The sequence below is a fragment of the Leptinotarsa decemlineata genome, unplaced genomic scaffold, assembly GCF_025532065.1.
Source record: "Leptinotarsa decemlineata unplaced genomic scaffold, Ldec_3_MD MMD2_tig00026282_RagTag_RagTag, whole genome shotgun sequence".
Taxonomy (NCBI): Eukaryota; Metazoa; Arthropoda; class Insecta; order Coleoptera; family Chrysomelidae; genus Leptinotarsa; species Leptinotarsa decemlineata.
The window spans coordinates 9468495-9484615 of NW_027412668.1; the positions used below are offsets into that span (position 1 = coordinate 9468495).

Genomic DNA, 16121 nt, shown 5'->3' on the forward strand with positions numbered 1-16121 from the left:
TAATAGAAAAAATTATACCAACAATTACTACCAACAGTACAGTCGGATTTTAGGCGTGGTCACAGCTGTACTACATCTCTACTGAAGGTAACCGATGATATTTTCAATGCAAGTGATCGAAATCAATGTACCGTCCTTCCTGGCTCTTCTAGATTTCAGCAGGGCATTTGACACCATCAATCATGAGCTGTTATTCTCGATCTCACACTACATTGGCTTGTCAGATGATTCAGTTCTTATTTTTCGAAACTATCTATACAATAGATGCCAGGAAGTTGTTCTTGATGGAGTACATTCCACGCCTTTGAATTTAAAAAGAGGCGTTCCACAGGGATCAATTCTTGACCCTCTCCTATTTACGATATACACCAGTCAATTAGTGAAATGCCTTCAGTATTGCAGTGTTCATCTTCATGCCGATGACACCCAAATCTATTATTTTTTTGAACCATACAGAGTAAATGACGCTAATAGACGGATCAGTCATGATCTCGATACATTTTCATCCCTTGCTAAAAATATGTGCTTAATGGATAATACATCTGAGTCGAAATCACTAATATTCGGTCCAAAAAATCACAGAGATGTTGTAAAACAACAACTCAATATTAGTATAGGTTCTAATGTATTGGAAATTGTGAAGGAAGCAAAAAATCTTGGGGTGACTATAGATAGTGATCTCCGATTTAATTCCCATGTGAACAAATTAATCCAGAAAGCACACCTTTCACTCAAGCTGATTTACGGAAATCAAAAATTCCTCCCTAAAAATACAAAAATTACTTTATGTGACAGTCTCGTTCTTTCATCTTTGAACTATGCAGATGTACTCTATGGACCATGCCTCACAATTAGGAACAAGAAAAGACCCCAAATGATTCAAAACTCCTGCCTTCACCTTATTCATGGGGTACGTAGAAGGAACAGAATCTCATCAAAGCTGTCGGAAACTTGTTGGCTCAATATGGAAAACCGAAGGTCATTACACTCAGCGTGTTTCTATCACAAGGTTATCTGCAATAAGATTCCGACCTATCTATATAATAAAATTACTCTTCGGACGGACGTACACAACTTGAATGTAAGGCATAAAGGGTTATCAACTCCTCCGTTACACACTCATGAATTTTTCAAACGATCATTTACGTTTCAGATATGCAACGTTTGCAATAAACTTCCCCCTCATTCAAAACATTTCAAAATAGGTATTTTCAGACAAAAATTGAAAATTGAACTATTAGGTAAACAAACTTAAATACTCAATAGCTTATCCATATGTATATTCTTTTTTTGTTGTTATTGGAATGCTGATTGATATCAGGTGTATAATGTATTACTTTCTACATTTTTTTTTTGTTTTTTGTTTGTATTTGTTTTATTTTTTTTGTTGCCAGTTCTCGTAGCTGGCTGTGGAGGTTAAGTGGTAGAACAAACCTGTAGTGTTCTACACTGCAGTTTTGCAGTGTAGGATGTTATATTGTATTTCACCCAATGAAGACTATTATTATTATTATTATTATTATTATCGTTCCTCAATGTATTTTATTCATTTATGCCTCTATTTCGTCAACATGTGAATCAATAATTCCATGCACACCACCTTATATCTCACTTTTTTCACTCAGTTCATTTGCAGTTTGTGGAAGCTGAGGGCAACTTGCCTTCATCGCATTTTTCTACTCGCTGTCGGTTTTGCCGCATTCAAATGAAATCCAGTTGAAAATGTCTTCAAGCCGTTGTCTGCATTTGGTGTTTTCATGTCTTTTGCGGGTGCTACGAATGATGTTCTCGTACCTGAATAAATCCGTAATGTTAATCCCATATTCCTTCCTGTTTTCTTCAACAGTCAGTCCTTAGCTCGGACGAGTTTCAACTCCTGAGGGTTGTTGTTCGTAGGGGTGCGACAGCTGGTTGATGAAAAAACATATTTTAAACAGATTTTCAAACAACTCTTCGCTTCAGGACAGGCTGAGTACCGGTTTTGGTGTCTTCTAAATGTGACACAGTTCCTTGACTAGACTACCTCACGTGTTGGAGAGATTATCATTCAGGGTCTTGAATATGCCTCTCATGAGTTATTGGTGATGATCCAACTGTCAATTCAGGTACTTTTTAGGAAGAGTAGCTTCTCTATAGGGAGACGTTTTGTTAGTCTTCTTCTCCTTCATTCCATTCAGCTATTTCTTCTCCATCATGGATTTTAAAGACGAATTCATCCTGCTGACGTACACAGAAAGGAATCCAGTTAGGTGTCTGTACTAGGTGGACAGAAAGAAGTATGTCTGAATTGAATGGGTCTATTCGATAACTTAATACGGTGGTTTTTTCAATTACTCCACTCGGTGAGTAATTAGGTCAGCTGGAAAAAGTTAGACACTACTAAACGCCATAAACCTTATCCCGTCCACAGCTGAGCAGGCACAGTTTGTGTGTACTTCTACCAGACCTTGAAATTCATTGTGATGTATGATGAACTTCAACATTGACAGAAATGAATTAATTTTTCTCATTCTGGTGAAGACCTGATCGGTAGTTAGTCAACGTCGTACTTCATCAGGAAGGTGAGCAACCAGGATATGTGGCATGTAAAGCAGGTCTTCTGTGTTGAATTTCAGGTAGACACGCGCTCATGTCTTCTGATCTTCAGATAACCTATTGTCAAAGTTACTGAATATCGAAGGTGCAAGATTACCACCTTGCCTATCGCAGGAACCTTTCCATATGAGGGCTTCTGTGAGTCAGCTATACACAGCTCTGCTTGCTTCCTCACCTCTGGGTGAAACCCAATCTTTGCTGACCTGCGCTATGGAAATTCATTTCCTCCACTGATGTAGATTTCGCCTTCGCTGCTCGAAAATTTCATGTAATTCTTTTTCAAACCTGGCTGGAACTGAAACCTTGCTGGCATGAACTATGGGAATTCATTTTTTCCACTGATGCAGATTTCTCCTCTTCCGCTCATCGATTTGATGGAAGGCAGTTCATGCGTTGTTCTTGAGGAGGCGATTAGTCGTTTCTGGTTTGTACCATATGACCGTCTAGATTTATCCAGAGGATCAAAAGTTGGAGTACTGAGAAACTCTAGATCTTGATTCAATATTATACGGAGGGTTTGTCGTAGTTCACACGACATGTATTCACCTCAATATACTCAGGGTTAGATTCTTTGTCTGCTTCAAGGTATATAAAGAGTCCTGCCCGTAGCTAGTGGAAGAAGATACATTACGATAGAGCCGCACTACTCATCGTGATAAAACTTTTTATGGCAAGAAAGCATCCGTTGTTTCAAAGGATGAGGCGTCATTTATGAAAAGTTTCAACTACACATTTGACATTTCACGGAGTAGGAATATTCTAACGAAATATTTTCATCTGTCCATAGTTTTCTCTCGATGATCTTAAGCTAATTCAACAACGATGGTTTATAGACTGTATACTGTCTAAGTCGAGACTGAACAGCCGAATATTTCCTCTGGCGACCACACAAATTACTTTGAATTTATACGAAAGATTAGTTTTTTCTTCAGAGCGTATAGTGGCTGAATGAATGTGAGTAAAAACTTGACAATTTGAGCGACTCAATCTCCGGAACGGAAAACTGTTCAGGTGGAGCATTTTCCATGGTATGAATCTTGGGTGGGCTGATGAAGTGCGATGTCAGCAATCATTTTTCTTCACCTGGAAGGAATGTTGATTTTTTCAATGTTTGGTACATTTTTCTTTTCATCGATTTGGTGGGATTCCTAGTAGTCTTCGTGTTTTGCTCTTGCTCAGGAATATCTTCTCTGAAGCTTCATTTCTTCATAGATCAATTAGAGCCTTCAGTTCTTCACGGATGATGTTTGCTATTGAGAGTGATCCATGATTAGGCAGCTCTGATTTTTCAACTGGATTCTTCTACCTCGGTGAAGAGGTAGATTCCACAGTGCGATTATTTTCATTATTGGCAAAGAGGTGGGAGCAATAGCTAAACCTATTCTGAATGAGGATGCCCCTGTATCTGTGAGTGATTGATTTCGATATGAAGAATATTCTAAACAACTTCAGAACAAGATTGAAGATTATCAAAATAATGATGAAAAACCTTGCTTTCAGTAATCGAAAATTTGGCGAATTTATTGGCAATAATACTGTAAAAGGTGGGTGAAGAATTCACCACTACTACAGAAAATTCCAAATGATTTTTCGTCCTTTGAATATCCAAGTTGATCTCGAGTAACGCCTTCAAGGTCATTATTCTTGAAATTGATATAGGTAATCAGTGATGAAATTACCTCCATCGATAAAGTATTCTTGAGCATTAAATAAAATATTTCATGAGGCTCACCATATGAATTTTTTTAATTGAGTTCCATTCGTCAGCTACTTCTATTCCCTCTGAACTATATTGCTATCCCCGATTTGATTAAAACAAAAATTATTTCAGAAATATAACTTCAGTCAAAGTTGAAATCCAGTCAAGAAAATTCCCGAGAAAGTATCCCATTGTTCAAAGTAGCTTATATATGCGCGCAGCATTACACTTACTCGTTATCTGGCAAATAATGGCCATAGTTCAATAGAAATGAACCCGGGTAACTATTCGAGCTTCATTTAACCTTTCAATAACCCGCTGTATTGAAGGATGTATGCCGGCATTGTTAGCGAGATTTCCACAGAGAAAGGAGTGCGTTTAGAAACTATTTCCCTGAGTTGGTGGAGTTATTTTCCAGCAATTTGTTTCAGCTCAGAGCTCTTACTATTCACAGTCTGAGATACGGAGAGCGATTTCGGGAAACAATTTTCGATTTCTGTCAGTTGCACATATTTGATTCATCGAAGAATAATAATACTTTCCTTTTGTGGCGATAAGTTTCAATTTCTGGCATTGCATGAAAAATGTGTTTTCATCTCGAAACGCCCGACAAAAGTGATAACCTCAAATAATCTGAGATGAACTATCCAATATTGACATTGTTTGTACATATATTATAGCTACATAGGCCAATTGTTACTTTTGTGAGATTGAATAATGGTACTAATGGTGTACATACCAAAATTAGTATCATAACTTTCAAGCCACATTACGTGCTTGCTGATTAGATTTTGAGGACTATTCAAAGAAAACTCTTTGTCAAGCTTTCGGTGTTGCTTACCACCTTCCTCAGGACAATTGTATTACTACTACTTACTAACGTGGGATTGGGAAAGAAAACAAGTATCTCTACAAAACATAAAACATTTTTTTTCTGACAGAAATGACTGACAGTGACAATAATTCCAAGGAAGAAAATGTGCTTAGAAATTAATTTTTTTTTACATTCGAGAATAAAAGTATAGATTTGCCTGAGATTATTTGAATCATTTCTGCACCACCAATAGCCAGAAACACGTGTCCGCGGATAGTCACCCTTTTTGGAGTGTTGTTTCACGAATTGTTTCTTTTTTGATTTGTATCATGCACACTCGATTAAATCTCGATTTGTATTTATATTCTGGACCCGGATGGTAGCTATAGCCAACGTGGTCATGCTAGATGTAGCCTGAGAATTCTAGATCTAGGCATGTTTAGTTTCAGGGGATGTACAAACTTTTATCAAGAATAACTTTTTGTCGAAAAACCATAATAGTGTTAACCAGTTTTTGAACTTAACGCGAAGATTCTGATGAATCGCTCCAACTGCAACTGTTGGAAACGACATCCTATTTGTCTTTTTGTATTTAAAATTATTCAATTACAAAGCGACAAATCCTGGCAACAGAGAAATGGGGAATTGAAGTATTGGAGTAAACGTTTTTCATTGGTCAATTGAAGTGTAGCGCGCGACAGTCGAAGCTCTGTAAAAAAAGCTGCCCCTTAACGCTTGGCAGCTTTGCGTTGAAATTGACATGAACAGTTGATAAAATAATCCAATAATTGCCTCAATAAAAGATCAGATATTGATCACCTCAGTGAAACCTATGCCTTCTTATTAGACATTCACCAAAATCTACATGATTTCCAAACCTCATCATTATAATTTCATGACATTCTGATATTTCCTTTTTAAACAAACTTCCAACCTGTCTATGGCAGGGTTTTACTTCCATTCAACAACACCTCTTCACTTGTTTCCCTCAAGACTAATGAGGATGTGTCAAATAATTAACATATTTTATTTTTGGGTTTTTCTCATTGAGTTACTTACAGTACAGCAGATGTCTCTGATCACACTTGCATCAGAATAGTTTCTTTTTGTTCCATAGTTTTATCATCTACAACCAAAACACACTTTTTCAAACTGAATTACATGACAGCTGACATTGTCAATTGTTTCGTGTCTCTCTCTTTGTTCTTCATCCACATGGCTTTTACCGGTAATCCATAATTTTGAAACAAATAACAATTTTTGTAAATTTCAATTCAATATTCTTCTTTGTATCCAGTGACGTGTCAACCTCTTTTAATTTAATGACTTCTTTATTGTATTGACATGTTTCAATTGTTTAAATGTAACATTCATTTCGACACGGCCAACCTCACTAACAGTTAGTTGTGACCTTTCATATTATTGATTTTTATGTTGTATCACCATCATACAAATTTTGTAGCTTTTCCCTGAAGATGATAATGAATTTTATCGAAATATTATAATGACTTGTGTTATAAGAGTACAGTTCCGTTCTGCTGATCACCCAATGATAATTTCCAAGTTTTGTCCTTAATTTTGTTATATATATATATATATATATATATATATATATATATATATATATATATATATATATATATATATATATATATATATATATAAAATCCAATTCAGTATACAAAATTTCTTGTATGGATTGTTCTAAAACATATATAGGACAAACATCTAGACCTCTAAGTAGTCGCATCACTTCCCATAAGAGCGACTGTAGACGAAATGTTAATTCTTGTGCATTAACAGAATTTTGAAAATCCAAATATTTTATATAGAGAAACCAATACAACTGAAAGAATATTTTTGGAAATGATACATATTAACAACGAAGAACATTCAATGAATATACGAACTGATATTGATAGTCTTAGCAAAATTTACAAGTACCTACTGAAATATGATAAAGAAAATAAAAGATCTAGTAATTCGAGTATCATTCACAATTTTCCCACTTGACATTGTCAGCCAAAACTTTTTATCAACTGTCATTATTTAATGTTTTTCTATCTGTTTTTGAACCTTTTTATATTTTATTCTCCCGTTAGTGAGTTCTCCATATTTATATATTTTTTACAAGATATATAATCTTATTATTGTAGTTGTCCTGACGAAGGTGTGGAATATACCGAAAGCTTGACATATAACAAAGAGTTTTCTTTGTAACAACAGCCCAGCTATTGACTGCAACCTCACGAATTGAACCGATTTATATATATATATATATATATATATATATATATATATATATATATATATATATATATATATATATTTATATATATATATATATATATATATATATATATATATATATATATATATATATATATATATATATATTCATGAAATATTCTTGGAATATCTATTGCTATGTGGGAGATGATGATTTAAATCAGATAGTATTCAATTATTTTTTTCCACTACACAATTTTTTATACTTGCCTCAATACCTCACAACCAAAATGGATATCTTATTCAATTTACCTGCAGTAGCATTCAAAACATGCACATTTATCGAAGCTGGAACAGCGTTGGATGGACTACACGTATAATTTCCATTATGGCCCTTCTCTGCTTCTTGTACGTGGAGTATGCTGGAACTCCGCCCATCTTTCACGATAACTCCGGGGTCGTAATTGATCATCCGATTCTCGTGAAACCAGAAAACGTATTCTGGCGGCTCTGTCGAGTCCCTGAGGGTGCAAACTAGTCGCAGGAGGGAACCTGAGCGCAGATGGAGGTCTGGAGCTCCTTGTATCTCCGCCAGTGCTTCTGAAACGAATGGAAAATCGTCACTGAGATTGAAATTGCTAAACAAAACAGCATTATGTTTTGTAGGGCAAATATGGGGTGAAGTATGTGAGAAAAATTTCAATGGGAATTGGTTTCAATTATATATTTTACAGTACATACACTTTCAATTTCGTTATCATTATAGCAGTACCAAAAAACGAACTGGTTAACAAATGCGTTTCAACTTTTCTGTTCAATTTTTGAATTCGAAAAGAAATACTTCTGAACTTCAAATTATTCATAATATCAAGCTATCTGAACCCTCCTCACAACTCATAATACGAGATTTTCTTATCTCTCCTCAACAATTGTTTTATGACAGACGACGTGTGTATGTCAGATGGAAGAAACAAGGGATCTCTCTCTCTTTTCAATTTTTTACTCAAGGCTAACCTCTGGTAGAAGCAGGTGTTTCATTATACATTTATTTGGATTTTTGGGCTGAGAAAAGAAACAGATTGATCAGCTGCATTTTCATCATTTCCTGGATAACATCCAATTCTCCAATTATGGAGGTCTACATAGAACTCAACCTTCCAAGGCCACCTACCACCTCATATGAGAAAACGGCTAAATTTCACTATAACCACAATCTCATCCATAAGAGCATTGTCGTGTTATTTCAGGCCTTCATGTTTCTGGTACATTATCACCCTACTTCATCAACGCCTCACCTAAAACATCTGCCTGCTTTCTTTGAGCTTTCCCAATTTGCATGAATACCCGAATAATCTGATATTGGGACCTGTGTAACGTAGCCCGAGACCTAGATTTCTGCTCACCTCATTTTGCATGAACCTGTCCATCGCCAAAGATCAGAACAATTGACCTGGATGTTGTGACACCAACAAGACATGTGAGACCTTCTTGTTTCCGCGTGCTCATACATGCTTGCTATACTAGATTTCTGCATGCATTTACTTGATACATCATGCGTCCAGCTATACATAGAAGCACAGTGAATTAATGGAAACTAGTAGATATAATGACAAGTCTTGATAGTAATTCAACTCACAATGATTTAAACCTCAAGTGTGCTTTGGGTTCCCACTCAAATTGTCAAACAGATATATGCAATTGCTAGATACTGTAAACTAATCTTCGGTGGTATCTGATATTATTTCCTGAAAAGTTAAAGGTTATATTTGACCCAGCATCCCCTTCGACTTGAACTTCACCCTAATCCACATCATGGGGCTGGATACAGTTCAGAAAATCGTAGGTCGCTTCTTTATGGCATCTCCTGAAGACGGGTGATGACCCGAAGACGATTGTGGATACTAACAATCGAAACGTCGTAAAGTAATTTGGCCTGGAATCCCTTAACTTTCTGATTTTATTTTATGTTCAATTCGTTCCATTTAGACTTGTATTTTATTTCACTATTATTTAATTTCAGATTTTGTTATAATTGTTTTTCTAGCTTTTCATTTTTATTCTGGTTCTTTAATTTCTAATACTTCTTTTTTAGTTTTTTCAGGGATTTCAAATCATTTTATATATTATCAGACAATGGAAGACCGAACTAACAAAATTCATCATGAGACATTGTCAATCACCTTCAAACAGAACATAGAGTTATTGTAGACTTTCATATGAATTTTCACATTCAGAATTGAATACGAAAATTAAAGAGTATGGTGATAATATAGGTTGAACATTTCTACATGAACTACTCTCATTGTTGTCAACTTCTTCAACACCATTTCGAGACCGTTTTGAAGTCAACATGATACGAATGAAATTTGTAGCGTGAAAATCATATCATTATCATTGAGAGTATTAATTTCCATAAAGTCATAGGTCAGTGTATTCATAATTTTCATATGAACGTCGAATTATACGAAAATCACTTCTATCCATTCAGTTTTCACTACAAACATTCGTTACGAAAACGAAACAGATATCATTCATAGGAACACTATCATCCTCAATAGAGTACTTTGGAGTTTCGGACGAGATACTTGCCTTGTCACCTCATTAGCATCGTTTTGGAAATCACTATAAAACTTAGCATTTATTTTCTCCCTCACCGAGAGGGACAAGTATCTTATTTTCTACAATGTGTATATATATATTCATGAAGTTAGTTAATCACGGCTATAATTTCATTTAATTCGAAAAAAAAATATTGAATTTCGAAGTAGATGATAGTTTTCAATGTTTTGTTCAATGATGGAGATGTAGAAAGCCAAACAGGTATTGCCCAAAAAATTTATTTTATGATTTGAAGGCCGAATATTTAGAAAAATATAATTTCTACAGAGAAAGCAGAAAAAAATTTTTCAAGGACAAAACACAAGCAGTACATGACAATCCTTGAGGTGCTCTCAGAGCAGTGCCTGTGCGGAAGAAGCGATTCTCATTGGATTTGATCCGCTGGGGATTAAATCCATTTGGAAAAATGTCCTCAGGAAGTTTATTCCACATAAAAGTAGTTTTCAAGATGAAAGAGTTCTCAAACAGTGAAGTTCGAAGTGTGCTGAGTTGAACCTCAAAACAATGAGTAGCCACATTCCGTCGCGTATTTCTGATATGTACCGCTCTTGGTGAAATCGAATGTGCCAAATCACTTCCCGTGAAGTATCTATAGAAGAGAAATAAATCTCCAACTTTTCTTCGAGGTTCCAGGCTATCCAGGTTGCAAGTGATGTTTGCGTCACTAATCAGGCGGATGGATTTTTTCTGGATAGAATTCAGCATTTTCAGGGTACGTTTGCGGGCAGAGCCCGCAAACAATAATACTCCAAAGAAGGTCCGAACTGAGCTTTATAAAGCACCAAAAGTTACTGAGTTGTGCACAGCTTTCTGGTTCGGAACCTGACATTATTATATCCGATTCGGAGACATTTATCTTCTTGGAGGAAACCGATGCCTGAGTTTTTGTGGCATTGAATTGAACCTGATTACTTCCACCCCAATTCGAAATCACCACCAGATATTTATTAAGATATACAACCTCCTGCTGCCGGTGAAGATGTGCCTCCGTAGCAGATGTCTTGGAATCCAAATGAAATGACGAGACAAGTGTGATGTCGTCAGCAGAGCAATATATGGGATTCTTGGTTATTTTCAAGTCGTTGATATGAAATGAAAAGAGTATTGGAGACAATATGGATCCCTGGGGAACACCAGCGCTGATGGTGAAAGTATTCGAGAGATACTCATCAACGGCCACTTTCAGAATTTTTTCAGGAAGCTGTCAGACACAAAAACCCGACAACCCATATCATTGAAGTTTGGCCAGCACCCTCATGCCAAACACGGTCAAAGGCCTTGGAAATATCGAGCGCAACAGATCTTGACTCTTCATGTTTCTCGATTGCAATATTAAACATATAGCTGACATACCATAGAAGGTCGCCTGTTGATCTTTGTTTCCAAAGCCATTTTGATGGTTGCTCAAGATGTTGAACCTTTCCGATTATTTAAGGATATGGTGGTTCACGACTGTCTTCATGATAATATCACTGATATGAAAATTTCATAGAGAACAAAGAAGGCAATGAACTGTTTCATCGTGTTATGTATAGCGCTTGAACTTTTGAGAAAAATAGTTTGCTATGAAAAGGCCACTTCAGGTTATTTCGAGGGCCACTCCAGGCTCTGATTTTCTTGAATTGAAGTATTTAAAAAAAATGATTTGCGATATAACTGAAAGAGTTTTTTTGAGTTTCTGGTATATGTCATTGTAAAATATGTGTATTCTGGAAAATTCGAAAATTTTTCCATTTTGATAGATAAGAGAGTTCTGTCTGTGTGGTGGAATTTCATACACCCACACGCTATTATTCCTGCTAAACATTACCTGATGGACATGCCTGACCACGTTGTTCACTCATAATGGAAGAGGCATTGCACCAAATCTAGAAGCGGTTCACAGCAGTTGATTTCCCAACTAAATTGAATAAACATTCGGAATCCACACGAGGCCATTCAGGAAGTAAGCTAGACCAATTATTTATCACAACAACGGTTAACAAAGGCTGTATCGTAATACCCTTCCATCATTCGGCTTTCAGCCCAACTTCCCTTCCGGTGTTGATGAGTGAATTCAGCAAAGTTTTCGCGTTTCGAAGAAATTATTTACTTTCATAAAGATAAAATTAACAGTCAGGATGTGCTTGTGAGTTGACTCTACGGGAAACTTGCGATTTCTAGTTCGTAATTTGCGACCGTATTAGTTGAAGACATGTCTAATGGGGCTCCCGCAGAATTATGTGGAGTTCGCCGTATTTTAACTTCTAGGTCACATTCACGAGTATGATCAATACAAACTTATAATAATCCCGAACCGACGGTAAAGTTGCGGATGACACAACTTCTCAATAACTTGGTGAAGGAGCGAGTGTTACGAATTGTGTCAAAAGCCAAATTACTAAAAATACTAATTTCTGAAAATATTTTATTTTCCAAATTTATAAACCCGGTGCATCGCACTGGAATGATCGATCTAGTATGAGTTCATTCATCTGAATATATTTATGATATTCGGCAATTAGCATAAATGCGATAACGTAAAAATGCTGATTGGCAATATTAGACTTCGACCTAAAATCGGGAACAGATCCATCACCCCTGAAAATGTACCTTCCATATTGTCGGCATCTTAAATTATATTTTTGAAAAAGCGTAACTTTGTTGAGGGCTATGTTGTACTTTCATTTCAATAAACTCAAGTATTTTCTTTCTATGATTATTATTTCTATATAAATCCTATCATCTGAGTTAACCTCCAATTAGCGAGCCATTTGGGCCACGACAATATAGTTATGAAAGGATAGAAAAAATTTAGGTGTCTGCCGACGAAAAGGTCAGAAAAACTGACCTTTTCGTCGGCAGACACGATGGAATCAAAAATAATACTCTCAAATTAGAAAATCTGAAGATTACTTCACATATAGTGACAACATTCGAAATCAAAGGAAAATTGGCATACCTATAACATGCAAAACTTACAGATGCAATTGAAATGAGTCGCTCAAAAGGAACAACAAAAAAAAAACAACACTTCCAACCCCCAAAATATTTTGAAAGTATTCATCAAGAATATCATTCAATACAATGGAACACCTTCAAGTTTTTCTTAAATTTCAACAAGGTTTCGATTTTTTCCACGGCCAGTGGAAATTTGTTTTATATTTTCATCCTCGCCTACAAAATCAAATTTCATAATAGGATGTTTGTAAAAGTATCTCAAGATATGAAAAATAACACACCTTTCAAGGAAGGACTTCATTAGTCCTTAGCTCGCACATATTTCGACTTCTGAGGGTTGTTGTTCGTAGGGGTGCGACAGCTTGTTAACGGAAAAACTTATATACATACATATATTCGTCCATGATAGGTACACAATATGATTGTGTATTTGAAAAGGGAATTTAGAAAATAAATGTAGAAAATGAAGTTTGAATATTGTTTCATTAGAAAAAGAGTTTCATTTCATTTTGATCTACATGTATTCTATCTATGCTAGTTCGGGAATCTATGTATTTTTTATAATATGTACAGTTGAACACTTCGAAAATAGTTAAAAAAGAATCCGCCATTTGTTATTTTTGAAAGAAGCAATATCAGTGTATCCTTGGAGAAATACTGTCAAATTGCTACCAAAATTCACTCTCATAGTTCATTGTGATTATACTGTGATAGGTTGATGAATTCGTGATACATGTTTCTCTATAAAATTACTTTCTCAAGAAGTATAGTAGAGATTATTCCTATCTCATAATAATTTCAAACAATAACTTCCACATGTGTTCTAATGAAATGAATAATTATGATCTAGATTCAACTGTCTGATTAGATTAGAAAGCATTCCAAAGTACGATCATCTGTCATCAAAACAAATTCAATGAAGAAATGTTTCTCGAATATATTTGTTATCTCATCAGAAAGTGTGAACTTTCCAATTTGATAATTTTCATAGTTTCCAAGAATTTGAGTTTGAAGTCTTCTTTCTGAAAATGAACAATTTCAATCCAAGATCTGAGGAGGTCACTAGTATATGTTGAATTTATTTTGCCGTTCTGATGAAGGTTTCTATGTTCTTCAGTACATGTTCTAGATACTTTTGCACTTTGAACTACGTGAAACATAGATATGTATTTGTCCTCCATATAGTCTCTACATTTGTTTCGATTTCAGTGATTATAGTACTATCAGCATATCAAGTTCGATTTTTCAGTGATAGTTGAATTGTTACGGATTATGAGTTACAATAAGTTTCTAAAATGTATATTTGAGAAAAACGAACGATGTGAATGAACTCTGATGTATCAATGTTTCTGGCTGAAAAGTTTTTAATGGGAAATGGAGACAAATAAATGAGCGTGTGTTTCACGAACTACGAAACTTTGACCGAGCGCCATGGAAAAATATAATCTGCAGAAGTGTTATTTCATTCAGAACTGAAAGCGAAAAATAGAAAACTTCTCAATAACTCTTTTAATTATACAGAATGATGATTTAACTTTGCACAACACATAAAACTTGGCTTCGGACCAGACTTTGTTTATATCCTTTACGCTCGTTTAAACAATGCAACAGATTTTTCAACTTTCACGAGTTTGAAACGTGGCTCATACATCCGCCAGATCCTTAATTAGTTTCTATAATTTTTCAGATTATTCCTTCAAAAATTTGTCGGTTGGGTCGACATGAAAAGCGTTTTGTATTCTGTAGTTGATTTTATATTCTCACAATAAGATATTTTGTTGGTAGTCAGAATTTGTATTTTATTCTATTTTGATTTTCATACTTATAGGCTACTCAACAGACACCATCGCCTGTTCAGTAACAGAAAAGCACTAAGTGATAAACAGATGTAGAAATTAGTATGTCTATAGCTTATGATGCACTGTTTCGAACCTTTGGTATAGTAATGAATATAACTGGAGTTTTTTCCCAACACCAAACCGTTATTTTCAACACCCCTACACGTGTTTTGATCACCGAGGGATCATCTCAGAAACATATATTAAACTCATCTCCTTCCTCTTGAAGATGATCACTTGGTAGCCGAAACATATGTCGAGGTGTTGAAATAACTGTTTGGTGTTAGAAAAAAAACTCCAGTAATATTCATGTCGAAAGCTAATGAAATACTTACAATTGAGTTACTAGATAAAAAAATTCAGATTTCAGATGTACAGATATTGAATGACAGAGCTACTAGGGAAAAGTTGGATGAAAGAAATCAGTTATACTATAACATGTGCTTCAATCTTTTTTGAAGCTCTGTATCTCCTCTTCAAAATGAATCTATTATAAATACAATAGTAAAGCAAAAGATCAAAAAAATGGTTCTTGGTGGAGAGAAGTATTCATTTTTTGCCAATTTTGTATGATAATGTAGTTTTATATCAATACGCAGTCGAGCAATTTCAATCACCTCACCTGTTTTTCGCGTGCTTCGATACTCTTCATTTCGTTTCATTGTTCAGTATCAAATTATTGATGTACTTGCTAATTCATTTCCATTTGGAAACATTGATTGCAAAAAATGTATTACATATTTAAAACTTCTATCCGAAGTGAGGTAAGGTTAGGCTAAGCCAAAAGTGAGTGGGTCTATTCGACCCTCAACCCCAACTCGCAAAGGTTTATTGTGGCTCACACCTATTCAATCTTGAACAAAAAAACCCAGCTTCTTAACGAAGCCGATTAGTTTCTATGGTAAGTGATCTTTCAGGTCAGATGGTAAGAGTGTGGCTCTGCTGAATCCTGAAAACCTGATTCAGTCTGCAGTGGAGCAGGCACAAAGTATTTGCTCTACTGTTTCATCATTTTCCAAACAGAGGCGACACACGCTGCCTTTCGACAATCCGAGTCTCTGTATATGACGATTCAGACGACAGTGATCAGTGAGGAGGCCTGTTAGACATCGCAGTTCATCACTACTCTAGTTCAACAACTGCTTGGATTCAAACTTCGAAGTGAGCCAATCCTGAAAGATTTCGCAGAAAGCCTTAAATCTTCTCGTCATCCAGGTGTTCAATATTTTTTTGGCGAAACCTAAAGCAATGCCATTAACTGTTCTGGTATGATGAAGCTGTTGGCAGCACCCTCCTTCGTGAGGGAATCGATAACCTCATTGCCTTCCAGGCCAGCGTTGCCAGGAATCCAGACCGCAGACCATTCGTTGAGTCTTTCTATTGAGGA

General features: G+C 35.6%; 1 protein-coding gene across 1 annotated transcript in view; it reads right to left on the minus strand.

The window, feature by feature from the left end:
• Nucleotides 1-16121, minus strand: part of LOC141484654 (limbic system-associated membrane protein) — a 100268-nt gene that overhangs the window by 4318 nt on the left and 79829 nt on the right. Inside the window, exon 5 of the mRNA XM_074179776.1 lies at nt 7650-7937. Within this exon, the coding sequence (XP_074035877.1) occupies nt 7650-7937 (288 nt within the window). The remainder of the gene's footprint in view (nt 1-7649; nt 7938-16121) is intronic.